General features: G+C 41.7%; 1 protein-coding gene and 1 pseudogene across 8 annotated transcripts in view; both read left to right on the forward strand.

Annotated features, from left to right (window-relative positions):
- Positions 1-13228, forward strand: part of PRORP (protein only RNase P catalytic subunit) — a 149064-nt gene extending 135836 nt beyond the window's left edge. For all 8 annotated transcript variants that reach the window (XR_012415704.1, XM_005561071.5, XM_073997227.1 and 5 more), the window contains 3 exons: positions 5257-5405; positions 9253-9448; positions 12925-13228. Coding sequence is in view for 7 of the 8 variants with exons in the window: in XM_005561071.5 (XP_005561128.3) it covers positions 5257-5405; positions 9253-9448; positions 12925-13056 (477 nt within the window). In the remaining variant the exon portion in view is untranslated. The remainder of the gene's footprint in view (positions 1-5256; positions 5406-9252; positions 9449-12924) is intronic.
- On the forward strand, positions 1039-1793 carry LOC102136116 (large ribosomal subunit protein uL6 pseudogene; annotated as a pseudogene).
- Positions 13229-13435: the final 207 nt, after the last annotated feature.

Raw genomic sequence — 13435 nt, forward strand, 5'->3', positions numbered from 1 at the left:
TTTGGCTAAAGAGAACAAGCCTTTGTTGGGTTTTTTTTTTTGTCTGCACACATTGGCATTTCTAGGTTGACAGCTTCTTCAGCTCCAATTCTGGGATATATGTGGCAAAAAGAAAACCCAGGGAACTCACCACCATGTCAGTCCTTGTGTGCTGAGTTCTCCAGCCAGTTTGCCATTTTTCCCTCTACCTTTCCAAGTCTTATGTTCATTTTGTATATAATGTCCAAGGTTTTTAGTTGCACTTAGTAGGAGACATAGGGAGAAGTATATCTACTCACTCCATTTTCCCTCCTGGTTTCACTTTTGATCTAACGTAGAATCTTAAGTTGAATTTTTTGTATTTTTTTAAAAACTATTCCAAGTATACCTATGACACTGACTCAGCCCACTGGATCCAGCCTTGTAATTTACCCTAGAAGAAGTGGGTTCATGGCTGGACTGTCATGGCGTTTCAGGCCAGGGCTTTTATGCTGCACACTCATCTTTTTCCCCGTGTCTTTCATTTATTCTCCTTGTTTTCATTGTTTTCAGAGAGCTGCTTCTAGTAGAGACTTCTCAGCCACAAGATGGTTCCCCAGAGTAGTTCAAGATAGGCTTTTCTGTTCTTCCCTGGGCCCTAGTCTTTAATGTACTATTAGTAAACTCAAGACCATTTATCTAAACCAGGATACAGCTATGAAGACACAACTGTATTTATCTTTAAGCCATGTTTTCCCATTTGCCTGGAAACTTAAGCAATCAGTATCAGAAATAGTTTTTGTTTGAATTATTTAATAATTGTATTATTATTATTATTATTTAGAGACAGGGTCTTGTTGTGTTGCCCAGGCTGGTCTCGAACTCCTGGCCTCAAGCAGTCCTCCTGCCTCAGCCTCCTAAAGTGCTGGGATTACAGGCCTGAGCCACCAGACCCAGCCTATGTCTTTTGAGCTATTTGAATCTATGAATCAAAGTTTACTAGTATAGATGTTTGCTCTTTTATTACTAACCCAACTTTTAAAATAGCTTATAAGATTATGTTTAAACATACATAGAATAGCTTTCTTTGCTGTGTCTACTGAGAGAATGAAGACCATTCTCAGCAATCAGACTGTCTACATTCCAAAAAATGGTGACATTACTGTGAAGGGACACACAGTTATTGTGAAAGGCCCCAGAAGAACCCTGCAGAGGGACTTCAGTCACATCAGTGTAGATTCAATCTTCTTGAAAAGAAAAAAAAGAGGCTCCAGGTTGACAAATGGTGGGGAAACAGAAAGGAACTGGCTGCCGTTCAGACTATTTGTAGTCATGTACAGAACATGATCAAGGGTGTTAACACTGGGCTTCCATTATAAGGTGAGGTCTATGTATGCTTACTTCCCCATCAATGTCATTATCCAGGAGAATGGATCTCTTGTTGAAATCTGAAATTTCTTGGGTGAAAAATATGTCCTCAGGGTTTGGATGAGACCAAGTGTTGCTTGTTCAGTATCTCAAGCCCAGAAAGATGAATTAATCCTTGAAGGTAATGACATTGAGCTTGTTTCCAATTTAGAGGCTTTGATTAAGCAAGCCACAGCAGTTAAAAACAAGGATATAGGAAATTTTTGGATGGTATCTATGTCCCTGAAAAAGGAACCGTTCAGCCGGCTGATGAATAAGATCTAAGAGTAGTCCAGCTTCTGAAATAAGATGCCGGATGATTCCCGAGAGCTATTTGTGATATTTAAATGATGCAAAAGACCTATTGATTTGGAAAGAAAAATAAAATAAAATAAAATAAAAATAAAAAATAAATAGAACAGAAAGACTGGTAAATAGACATTGTCTTTGGGTAGTGAGCTGTGAGTCATTTGTTCTTTCATTTTTCAAGTTTTCAAATATGAGCTACTTTATGATGGATGAAAATGGATGTTGGGCATATTCTTCAGCTAATCAGAAAATATTTATTAATGAAAAAAATATATTTATGACCCATCCAATATGTGTAGAGCCAGCATATATGTTTTCTTAGTCTTGATAGTTACATAAGAAAATATTGGAGCCTGGGCACGGTGGCTCACGCCTATAATCCCAGCACTTTGGTAGGCCGAGGTGGGTGGATCACCTGAGGTCAGGAGTTTGAGACCAGCCTGGCCACATGGTAAAACTCCGTCTCTACTAAAAATACAAAAATTAGCCAGGTGTGGTGGTGGGTGCCTGTAATCCAAGGTACTCAGGAGGCTGAGGCAGGAGAATCACTTGAACCCAGGAGGCGGAGGTTACAATGAGCTGAGATTGTGCTACTGCACTCCAGCCTGAGTGAGAGAGCAAGACTCTGTCTCAAAATAATTATAATAATATTGGGTACTCCGTTACTAAAGGCAGGGACTATGGCTTAAAATTCTGTAGCTGTGATACCTACCATATGCCTTACACATAGAGAGGTCTAGGAAATAACTGCCTGAGCACAGAAACCATTGTTCCTAGCTTTGAAGGAAAGAACTGTATTTTACTAGTTGTAAATCTTTGGGTTTGGTGTCCTCAAGGTTGAGTGTTTCAAGGTTGAGTGTTTCAAGTGTTTTAAGGTTGAGCTAACACTCAAGCAGGTTTAGCTCAACCTGCAAGTTGAGCTAAACTTGAATCTGAAGTGGGCAAGTTGTGTCCATTCTTTGTTTTTTAAGAGATGGTGTCTCACTCTGTTGCCAAGGAGTGCAGTGGTACAATTGTAGCTCACTGTAGCCTTGAACTCCTTCAAGCAATCCTCCTGCCTCAGCCTCTCATGTAGCTAGTACCACAGGTGCATGCCACCATGCCTGGCTAATTTTTATTTTATTTATTTATTTATTCATTCATTCATTCATTCATTCATTTGTTTGAGATGGAGTCTTGCTCTGTCACCCAGGCTGGAGTGCAGTGGTGCAATCTCAGCTCACGGCAACCTCCACCTCACGGGTTCAAGCAATTCTCCTGCCTCAGCCTCCGCAGTAGCTGGGATTACAGACATGCATCACCATGCCCAGCTAATTTTTGTATTTGTAGTAGAGGTGGAGCCATGTTGGCCAGGCTGGTCTTAAACTCCTGACCTCAAGTGGTCCGCTCGCCTCGGCCTCCCAAAATGCTGGGATTACAGGTGAGAGCCACGGTGCCTGGCCTAATTTTTTTTTTTTTAAATAGAGACAAGGTCTTGCTGTGTTGACTAGGCTGGTCTAAAACTTCTTACCTCAAGCAGCCCTCCAGTCTCATCCTCCCACAGTGCTGAGATTACAGATGTGAGCAACCATACCCAGCCCATTCTGTCTTAATTATAGAACTAATAATTAGGGATTAAAAAGCCAACTACTCCTTACTGAAATAAGATTAGCAATGGAATGGACAAAAATTCAGTATCGGTCCAAAGCAATAAACAGTAATATTTTTAAAATTCAGCTGGCCTAGCACAGTGGCTCACGCCTGTAATCCCAACACTTTGGGAGGCCGAGGCAGGTGGATCACGAGGTCAGGAGTTCCAGACCAGCCTGGCCAATATGGTGAAACCCCATCTCTACTAAAAATACAAAAATTAGCCAGGCATGATGGCGCATGCCTGTAGTCCCAGCTACTCTGGAAGCTGAGGCAGAAGAACCCGGGAGGCGGAGGTTGCAGTGAAGTGAGATTGCGCCACTGCACTCCAGCCTGGGCGACAGAGCGAGACTTCGTCTCAAAAATTAAAAAATAAATAAATAAATAATAAAAAAATTCAGCCCTTGCTAATTCATTATTAGATCATCAGAGTCTACATGTATATTGGATATAACAGGTACTAATGTAATATTTGATAACTGATTAAATAAATGAATTAATTTTATTTATTATAAGGCTTTAAATAATGTCCTGAAAATCTACAGAGGAGGAACTTATGAGTAAAGAGAAGCTAGAGTAAAATAAATACCTCTTCCAACCAAGACCCAAGAAAATTAAGGATTTCTGCAAGACCTTTCAACTTGTGGTTTTTGTGGGCCCAGCAATTCTTATAAATTAAAGATCTTTTATATTTCTGATATATGATTATATAATACAAGTTACAGTTTTTTCAGCTTTTGTTTTACTTAGTAATATCCATTTATAGCTTAGTTTAATAGGTGGTACATAAAAGTAATTTATGTACTTTTCCTTATGAAAAATTGAGTATAGGCAAGCTCACCAAAGTACTAGATTTCTAAAAACCCAAGTCTAGACCTTTGAGGAGTTCATGTGCACACAATGAAGTGGAGGCTGATGGGAAGTAGAGAGAATGGGGATAAAGTAACTGACTGGAAAGTAGGCTACAGGGTAGAAATCGACAGATCTTTTGTAGAAAAGGGAATTTCAATGAAAGGAGGCAGTATTAGCAATCAAGTCATAACATAGAAAAGTCACTGTCTAGTCTAATCATTTACAAACTTAAAAAGAAGTAGAAACCTTTATTCAAATCAAAACTTATGCAGAATACCAATGTGATAAATATATAAAGGTTGAGCTGTTTGGGTTGAAACAAGGTTTGAAATGTATAGGAAATGAAATCCTAGGAAACAAAATCCCATCCCTCTTGAGCCTCTCTATCTCTATCCTAGTGGGCCCTAAAGAGCACAGTTTAAAACAACTGAACTAGGCTGGGTGCAGTGGCTCACACTTGTAACCCAGTGCTTTGGGAGACCAACGCAGGAGAATTTATTGAGGCCAGAAGTTCAAGACCAGCCTGGGCAGCATAGTGAGATCCCATCTATACCAAAAAAAAAAAAAAATTAGGCTGATTAGGCTGGGCATGGTGGCTCACGGCTGTAATCCCATCTCTTTGGGAGGCTCAGGCGGGTGGATCACCTGAGGTCAGGAGTTCAAGACCAGCCTCACCAATATTGTGAAACCCCGTCTCTACTAAAAATACAAAATTAGCTGGCCGTGGTGGTGCATGCCTGTAATCCCAGCTACTTGGGAGGCTGTGGGAAGATTGCTTGAGCCCAGGAATTCAAGGCTGCAATGAGCTGTGATTGCACCTGTGCACTGCAGTCTGGGCAACAGAGTGAGACCCCGTCACACACATACACAAAAAAGAAAAACCTCTCTGCAATGTAGCCTGACCAATAGGTAGATGTTAGACATTAATGTGTAATAGGGAAGCATTTTCCTCAGGCTTTCAAAGATGGGAAATTATTATGGATTGTTTTCTTACCCCTTACCAGAAAATAGTGCTTTACCATTGAGGTGACCTGCTGGAAAAAATCACTAATTTGAGAGTCTTCACTTGACCTTTTGGGGTTCTGGCTTTGTGTTTTTTAGCTCTTGAATGTCGTCTCTCAACTAGCCAAACAGAATCTGCGACTGCTGGTCCTAGGCCGAAAGCACATGTTAAGACAGAGTTTCCAGTGGAGAAAGGATGAGATGGCAGAGGTGCAAAAGCAAGCCAGCTGTTTTTTTGCTGATAACATGTAAGTGTTGGGGGTAATAGGTGAATTATACAGTGCTCCAGACATCTGCTTATTAGTTACCTACTTTAAAACCTATTTTTTAAATGCATGTGTATATGTATACTCACCCTCATTTAAAAAAAAAAAAGATTTGAGACAACTTACAAAACTAGTTTCTTCTAAAAAAAAAAAAAACACTACAGTTTCTATGGCAGGATAAACTTAAACAGATGAGGAAATCAGGATAAAGGAGAAGTGGGGAGAAGATAAGTCAGGAGTGAGATTAGTACACCAAATACATGCCATAAGATCCTAAGTAGATCATTTAGCAAATACTTGACCAACAGGAGCACTTTCTATGTTCTTGGAGAAAGAGCAGTACCCTCTTAGAATTTACAATAAACAGATAAATAAACAGGTAATGTCATTCCAGGCAGTGATTAGTACTATGGGGACAATAAAGCAAGGTAGATAGAGTTTAGGTAAGGGATAGTTCAGAGGGTTGTGAATGGGGTGGTCAAGAACAGCCTTTCTGAGGGGCAAATTTGATGAGGAGTGAGTTATTTGAGAAAGGGGGAGAGATGGTGGGAAGAACATCCCAAATAACATGAAATATTTAAAAAGCCCTGAGGCAGGCCGGGCTCACACCTGTAATCCCAACACTTTGGGAGGCCGAGGCAGGCGGATCATGAGGTCAGGAGATCGAGACCATCCTGGCTAACATGGTGAAACCCTGTCTCTACTAAAAATACAAAACATTAACTGGGCGTGGTGGCGGGTGCCTGTAGTCCCAGATGCTGAGGAGGCTGAGGCAGGAGAATGGCATGAACTCGGGAGGCGGAGCTTGCAGTGAGCCGAGATCGCGCCACTGCACTCCAGCCTGGGTAACAGTGCGAGACTCCATCTCAAAAAAAAAAAAAAAAGAGCCCTGAGGCAGGCGTAAGCTTGGCATGTGTTTGAGGAAAGCAAGAAGGCCAGTTGGGCTATAATAGCAAGAGGGAAAGTAATAAGTTCTGAGATTAGAGAGAAGGCAGAGACCCCAATACGGAGGAACTTACAGATCCTGGTAGACAAGCAGGAGGCCTAGATTTTATGCTAAATGTAAGGAGAAAATTACTGTTGAGCTGCAGCTTCCCAGGAAGCCAAAGGAACATGGTAAACATGGTCAGTAACAAAACCTACAGTAAGCCAGCCACGGTGGCTCATGCCTGTAATCACAGCACTTTGGGAAGCCAAGGCAGGCAGATCACTCAAGATCAGGAGTTCGAGACCAGCCTGGCCAACATAGCAAACCCCATCTCTACTAAAAATACAATTAGGCCGGGCGCGGTGGCTCAAGCCTGTAATCCCAGCACTTTGGGAGGCCGAGACGGGCGGATCACGAGGTCAGAAGATCGAGACCATCCTGGCTAATACGGTGAAACCCTGTCTCTACTAAAAAATGCAAAAAACTAGCCGGGCGAGGTGGCGGGCGCCTGTAGTCCCAGCTACTCGGGAGGCTGAGGCAGGAGAATGGCGTGAACCCGGGAGGCGGAGCTTGCAGTGAGCTGAGATCCGGCCACTGCACTCCAGCCTGGGCGACAGAGCGAGACTCCGTCTCAAAAATAAAATAAAATAAAATAAAATAAAATAAATAAATAAAAATACAATTAGCCGGGTGTGGTGGCACACGCATGTAGTTCCAGCCACTTGGGAGGCTGAGACAGCAGAATCACTTGAACCTGGAAAGCAGAGGTTGCAGTGAGCTGAGATCGTGCCACTGCACTCCAGCTTGGGTTACAGAGTGAGACAGTCTCAAAAAAAAAAAAAAAAAAAAACCACCAACCTACAGTCGCTATAAAGTAAGGAAAAAGATAGCTAATTAGGAGGACTACAGATCCGCAACAGCACACGTGAACTCAGTGCACTCTTGTGCATTGAGGTTTTCGTATTGTTTATGCTAACACAACTTTATTTCCAACTTTGCTTAGACAATGAATGTATATGCCTCAGCCCCAAATCTAGGTTTCGTAGTCTGAATGTGATAACTTCAAGATTTGTCAGTATTCTCCAAATCATTTATTTTATTTTATTGAGACGGAGTCCTGCTCTGTCACCCAGGCTGGAGTAGTACAGTGGCACAATCTTGACTCACTGCAACCTCTGCCTCCCGGGTTCAAGCAATTCTCCTGCCTCAGCCTCCCAAGTAGCTGGGATTACAGGCACCCGCCACCATGCCCAGCTAATTTTTTTATTTTTAGTAGCGACGGAGTTTCACCATGTTGGCCAGGCTGGTCTCGAACTCCTGACCTCATGATCCGCCTGCCTCTCAGCCTCCCAAAGTGCTAGGATTACAGGCATGAGCCACCTCGCCTGGCCCCCAAATCATTTATTATTTAAAAAGTGCAATGGTTCTCAATGCATAAAGCAAGGGAGAAGCAAACCTCTCATCCAGTTCCCAAACCACATACCTTCTATTTTTAGCTGGAAGATGGTGCTTCCATTTCTCCAAGAGCAGAAGACCTAATGGCAACATTGGGTAGACAGTAAGATTGCAGGCTTGGGAATTGGTTTACCCAGGTTGAGATCATGGCCCTGCCACTCCATGTTTGGGAAAAGTGTTTCCTTTCTCTCTGTCTTCTTTATCTTCTGTGTAACCTTTATGGGGTTGTTTTAAGGATTAAATAAGATAATACCTGTAAATAACTCATGTAAAACTCTTGGCACAGCACCAAGTACATGAAAACCATTTATTTATGTTAGTTGCTGTCATGATCATTATTGTTTTCCTTATATGGAAGAATTAGATAAATTTGAAGCGTTATGACCAAGAAACCTGTCGGAAAGTGGTCTCACTGCTTGGTTTGGGGTCTGTATTTGTTGCATCAGCTGAAGTTCCAAACTCAGTTGTAACGATCAATTCACTTACCTTCTGTGGCTTTGGATTTGAATATTTAAATGTTTATCACTAAATCTGTTTTCCACTAATGTACTAAAGAAGCTTTTTAAACATACACTAGAGAGAATAGTGTAGTGAATAGTGAGTCCCCATGTAACTGTCACCCAGCTCCAACAATTACCATCATTTTGCTAATTTTGTTCTATAAACCGCACACTTTTTTTCTTTTTCTTTTTTTCCTGGAGAGTTATAAGGCAGATTTCGTCATTTTATCATTTCACTTGAAATACTTCAGGATAAAGAAAACTTTAAATCGTCCTATTTAGGGTCATTTGAATCAAGGCATAGGGCATATCACAAGTTGCAGTCTGAATCTCCTAAAGCAAGGCCGTTACTGCCATTTTTAGAGCACATTTATTAAAATGATAAGTGCTAAGGCTGATGGTCTGTTGGAGGCTTTGAGTCACTGGCTCTTACCGAAGAAGATGTTTTGGGGTGCTGATCCAGGTGACTATCTAGAAGCTGCTCTGAAATACCAGTTCAGCTTCAGGGGCAGCCAGTTATTTGGTGGCTTGCAAGAAAGTCTCATCCTGCCCTAGTAGTATATTGGGTGTTTCTTGAATTTGGGTGAAGAGAGAGGGAAAAGGTGTGCTCTGTGATAGATAAGGCAAATACGAAAAATGCCCAAAGAGAAGCAACTTTTAAGTGTGAGGAGAGCACTGTTAGAATTCATCGTTCTAGTGGAAGAGTCCAGTAAGCTGTGAGAATCCCAGGCATAGCATTCCATTCCCCTCAGCTTTCCATCTGTGTTCTAGATGGTATTGCTTACCAGCTAAGGACTTTCAGGTAGTTCTTAAGTATTACTAGGATCATGCTGGTCAAGAATTCAGAGGCACCTCCAAGGAAAGTAAGTAAAAAGTGTAGCGAAAAAACGCTGTCTTCTGCCTCTTCAGCTGTGCTTGATTGTGTCCTTTCTTATGCCTGGTTCAGCTCGAAGGATGATCCATTCCTTCTGTATGCCACACTGCACTCCGGGAATCACTGCAGGTTTATCACAAAAGACCTGATGCGGGACCACAAGGCCTGTCTGCCTGATGCCAAGACCCAACGCTTGTTTTTTAAGTGGCAGCAGGGACATCAGCTGGCAATTATAAATGGGTTTCCAGGATCAAAACTGACCTTTCAGGTAATGGTATCTGTTCTCTATGTAATATTAACAGAGTCAAGTATACAGTAAGAATGTGGCATAGAAAAAGAGTGTCACATCTAATTGAAGGTTCTAAATGCTTTATTTTTCTCAGTTTTAGGTTAGTATTTATTACTAGCCAGTTCCTAGAAAGAGTCTGCTAAAGGTTTCATAGGCCAACCTCAAATTAATTAAAACATTTAGGGGCCGGGCACGGTGGCTCACGCCTGTAATCCCAGCACTTTGGGAGGCCAAGGTAGGCAAATCACAAGGTCAGGAGATCGAGACCATCCTGGTTAACAAGGTGAAACCCCGTCTCTACCAAAAATACAAAAAAAAAAAAAAAAAAAAATTAGCCAGGTGTGTTGGTGTGTGCCTGTAGTCCCAGCTACTCAGGAGGCTGAGGCAGGAGAATGGTGTGAACCCTGGAGGCAGAGCTTGCAGTAAGCCAAGATCACGCCACTGTACTCCAGCCTGGGCAACAGAGCAAGACGCTGTCTCAAAAACAAAAACCAAAAAACATTTAGGATATCACCAATTTTGACTTCAATTAATTATGTCATAAATTATGACTTTTTTTTTTTTTTTTGGAGATGTAGTCTCGCTCTGTCGCCCAGGCTGAAGTGCAGTGGCATAATCTCGGCTCACTACAGCCTCCGCCTCCTGGGTTCAAGCGATTCTCCTGCCTTAGCCTCTGGAGTAGCTGGGACTACAGGCACGTGCCACCACGCCCAGCTCATTTTTGTATTTTTAGTAGAGATGGGGTTTCACCATGTTGGTCAGGCTGGTCTTGAACTTCTGACCTCATAATCTGCCCACCTCGGCCTCCCGAAGTGCTGGGATTACAGGTGTGAACCGCCGTACCCTGCCATAAATTGTGACTTCTTATATACGTTTTTTATTTTTGTTTATTTGCAATAGCTCAAATTCCTTATTTCTTAGTTTGTTATACTTTTAAGTAATTTGTTTTCCCTGTTTAATTCATTTCTATGACACAGTCTCAATTGAATTCTCGTTTGATTCTAGTTAAGATATCTATAATATAAGGACATATCTTGTGTGAAAGCAAAGGTAGAGAATCCAAAGTGAGTTATTACAGAAAAGTACACTGGCCCGTGGTATAATAAATAAGGTTCAATGATCAGAAAATATTGGCCAGGCGTGATGGCTCACGCCAGTAATCTCAGCACTTTGGGAGGCCAAGGTGGGTGGATCACTTGAGGTCAGGAGTTGAAGACAAGCCTTGCCAACATAGCGAAACCTCATCTCTACTAAAAATACAAAAATTAGCCAGGCGTGGTGGTGTGTGCCTGTAATCCCAGCTACACAGGAGGCTGAGGTACAAGAATCGCTTGAACCTGGGAGGTGAAGGTTTCAGTGAACTGAGATTGTGCTACTGCACTCCAGCCTGGGTGACAGAGCAAGACTCCGTCTCAAAAAAAAAAAAATGGAGTTTAGGGGAGTGGGGAGATGTTGGTCAAAGGAGAAAAAATTTCAGTTAGATAAGAGGAATAAGCCGGGCGCGGTGGCTCAAGCCTGTAATCCCAGCACTTTGGGAGGCCGAGACGGGCGGATCACGAGGTCAGGAGATCGAGACCATCCTGGCTAACACGGTGAAACCCCGTCTCTACTAAAAAATACAAAAAAACTAGCCGGGCGAGGTGGTGGGCGCCTGTAGTCCCAGCTACTCGGGAGGCTGAGGCAGGAGAATGGCGTGAACCCAGGAGGCAGAGCTTGCAGTGAGCCGAGATCGGGCCACTGCACTCCAGTATGGGCAAGAGTGCCAGACTCCGCCTCAAAAAAAAAAAAAAAAAAAAGAGGAATAAGTTCCATGATGACTGTAGTTAATAATTAATAACAATGTATTGTATCCTTGAAAATTGCTAAGAGTAGATTTTAAGTGTTCTCACCACAAAAATTGTAAATATATAAGGTAATGCTCATGTTAATTAGCTCAATTTAGCTATTCTACAATGTATGCATATTTCAAAAACATGCTGTACATGATAAATGTATATAATTGTTATTCGTCAATTTAAAAATAAGTAAGAATGGCTGGGTGTAGTGGCTCACTTGTGTAATCCCAGCACTTTGGGAGGCCCAAAGCAGGAAGATTGCCTGAGCCTAGGAGTTTAAGACTAGCCTGGGCAACATGGTAAGACCCTGTCTCTATAAAAGTAAATAAATAAGAATATCCAAAACAATAGATTTGTGGTAAATATGGTATCAAATGATACCATAGTGATTCAAGATATAGTTGAAGAACTATTAATTCTTAAGTATAATAAAGGTATACAGATATTGATCTTTTTTTTTTTTTTTTTTTTTTTTTTTTTTTTTTTTTTGAGACGGAGTCTTGCTCTGTCACCCAGGCTGGAGTGCAGTGGCCGGATCTCAGCTCACTGCAAGCTCCGCCTCCCGGGTTTACGCCATTCTCCTGCCTCAGCCTCCCGAGTAGCTGGGACTACAGGCGCCCGCCACCTCGCCCGGCTATTTTTTTGTATTTTTTTAGTAGAGACGGGGTTTCACCGTGTTAGCCGGGATCGTCTCTCGATCTCCTGACCTCGTGATCCGCCCGTCTCGGCCTCCCAAAGTGCTGGGATTACAGGCTTGAGCCACCGCGCCCGGCCCAGATATTGATCTTATATTTATAAAATAAGACCTTATTTCTTAGAGATACATACTGAAGTATTACAGAAGAAATTACATATCTGAGGTGGGGGGGGCACCGTATGGATGAAATAAGACTAGAGATGAATTGATAATGGCCGAACCTAGGTGATGAGTACATGGGAGTTCATGATACCATTTCTCTACTTTTGTGTGCAGTTGTTCCTTGGTATCCATGAGGAATTGGTCTCAGGACCTCTCACAGATACTAAAATCCTCAAATGCTTAAGTCCCTTATATAAAATGGCATAGTATTTGCATATAACCTACACACATCCTCCTGTATACTTTGAGTCATCTAGATTATTTATAATACCTAATACAATGTAAATGCTATATAAATAGTTGTTTCTGTATTGTTTAGGGAAGAAGAAAAATGCCAAGAAGAAAAAAAGTCTGTACATGTTCAGTTTTTTGTTGTTGTTGTTGTTGTTTTCAAATATTTTCAGTCCGTGGTGGTTTGCCAGGGATACAAAGCCTGCAGTTATGGAAGGCTGACTGTATTTGAAATTTTTCACTCACACACACAAAACTGATAGAGCCAACAAAAGAACATCTGTCTTACATAAATGTAATACTTCTATAGAGAGTCTTTAGACGTAAAAATGAGACCCCTCAAAAAAAGAAACTCCTAATGCTAGGGCTCATCTTCACAGAGTTAGCTGCCCTTTGAAAATCCATCATTAAGTGAGATAATCCATTATTAATACTCTTCTGAAGCAAACTTGAGAAGTGTCAGAAAGGGAAATGGCCAGGTAGCCCTTTAGTGTTGTTCTCAATGTTTTGTTCTCTTTTTAATTCAACAGCATATTCTCAGCTATGACACAGTGGTGCAAACAACTGGAGACTCGTGGCACATACCATATGATGAAGACGTGGTAGAAAGATATTCCTATGAAGTACCAACCAAATGGCTTTGCCTCCACCAAAAGACATAGAGACTCTTACCTCTATGCTAAGTTTGTGTTTGGGTACCCCCTGGGTTGGCATCAGAGGCTTTTGAATTGGTGTTTGTTTAGAGCATTGCCTCTATCCTGAGGATAAAATGATTCTATTAACAGTGTTGACGTTGATTTTTTAATGAAATAAGATAAAATATCTTTTCATAACCAGCTGCATTTTTTTCCCCTAACATTTGTTTTTGGAGGCTTATCAAGAGTTGGAGAACTCAGTGTAGAGCAAAACCTACATTTCTCCTACTGGGCCAGCTATTCCACTTAGCTTGGGTGACAAGTAGTGCTTTTGTTATCCATTTTTTGCTACTTCTGACCTTGCCTTCCAGGCCTACCAATAGCAGAACCAATCCATCTGTCCCTG

This window comes from Macaca fascicularis, chromosome 7 (assembly GCF_037993035.2).
Source record: "Macaca fascicularis isolate 582-1 chromosome 7, T2T-MFA8v1.1".
NCBI classification, from domain to species: Eukaryota; Metazoa; Chordata; class Mammalia; order Primates; family Cercopithecidae; genus Macaca; species Macaca fascicularis.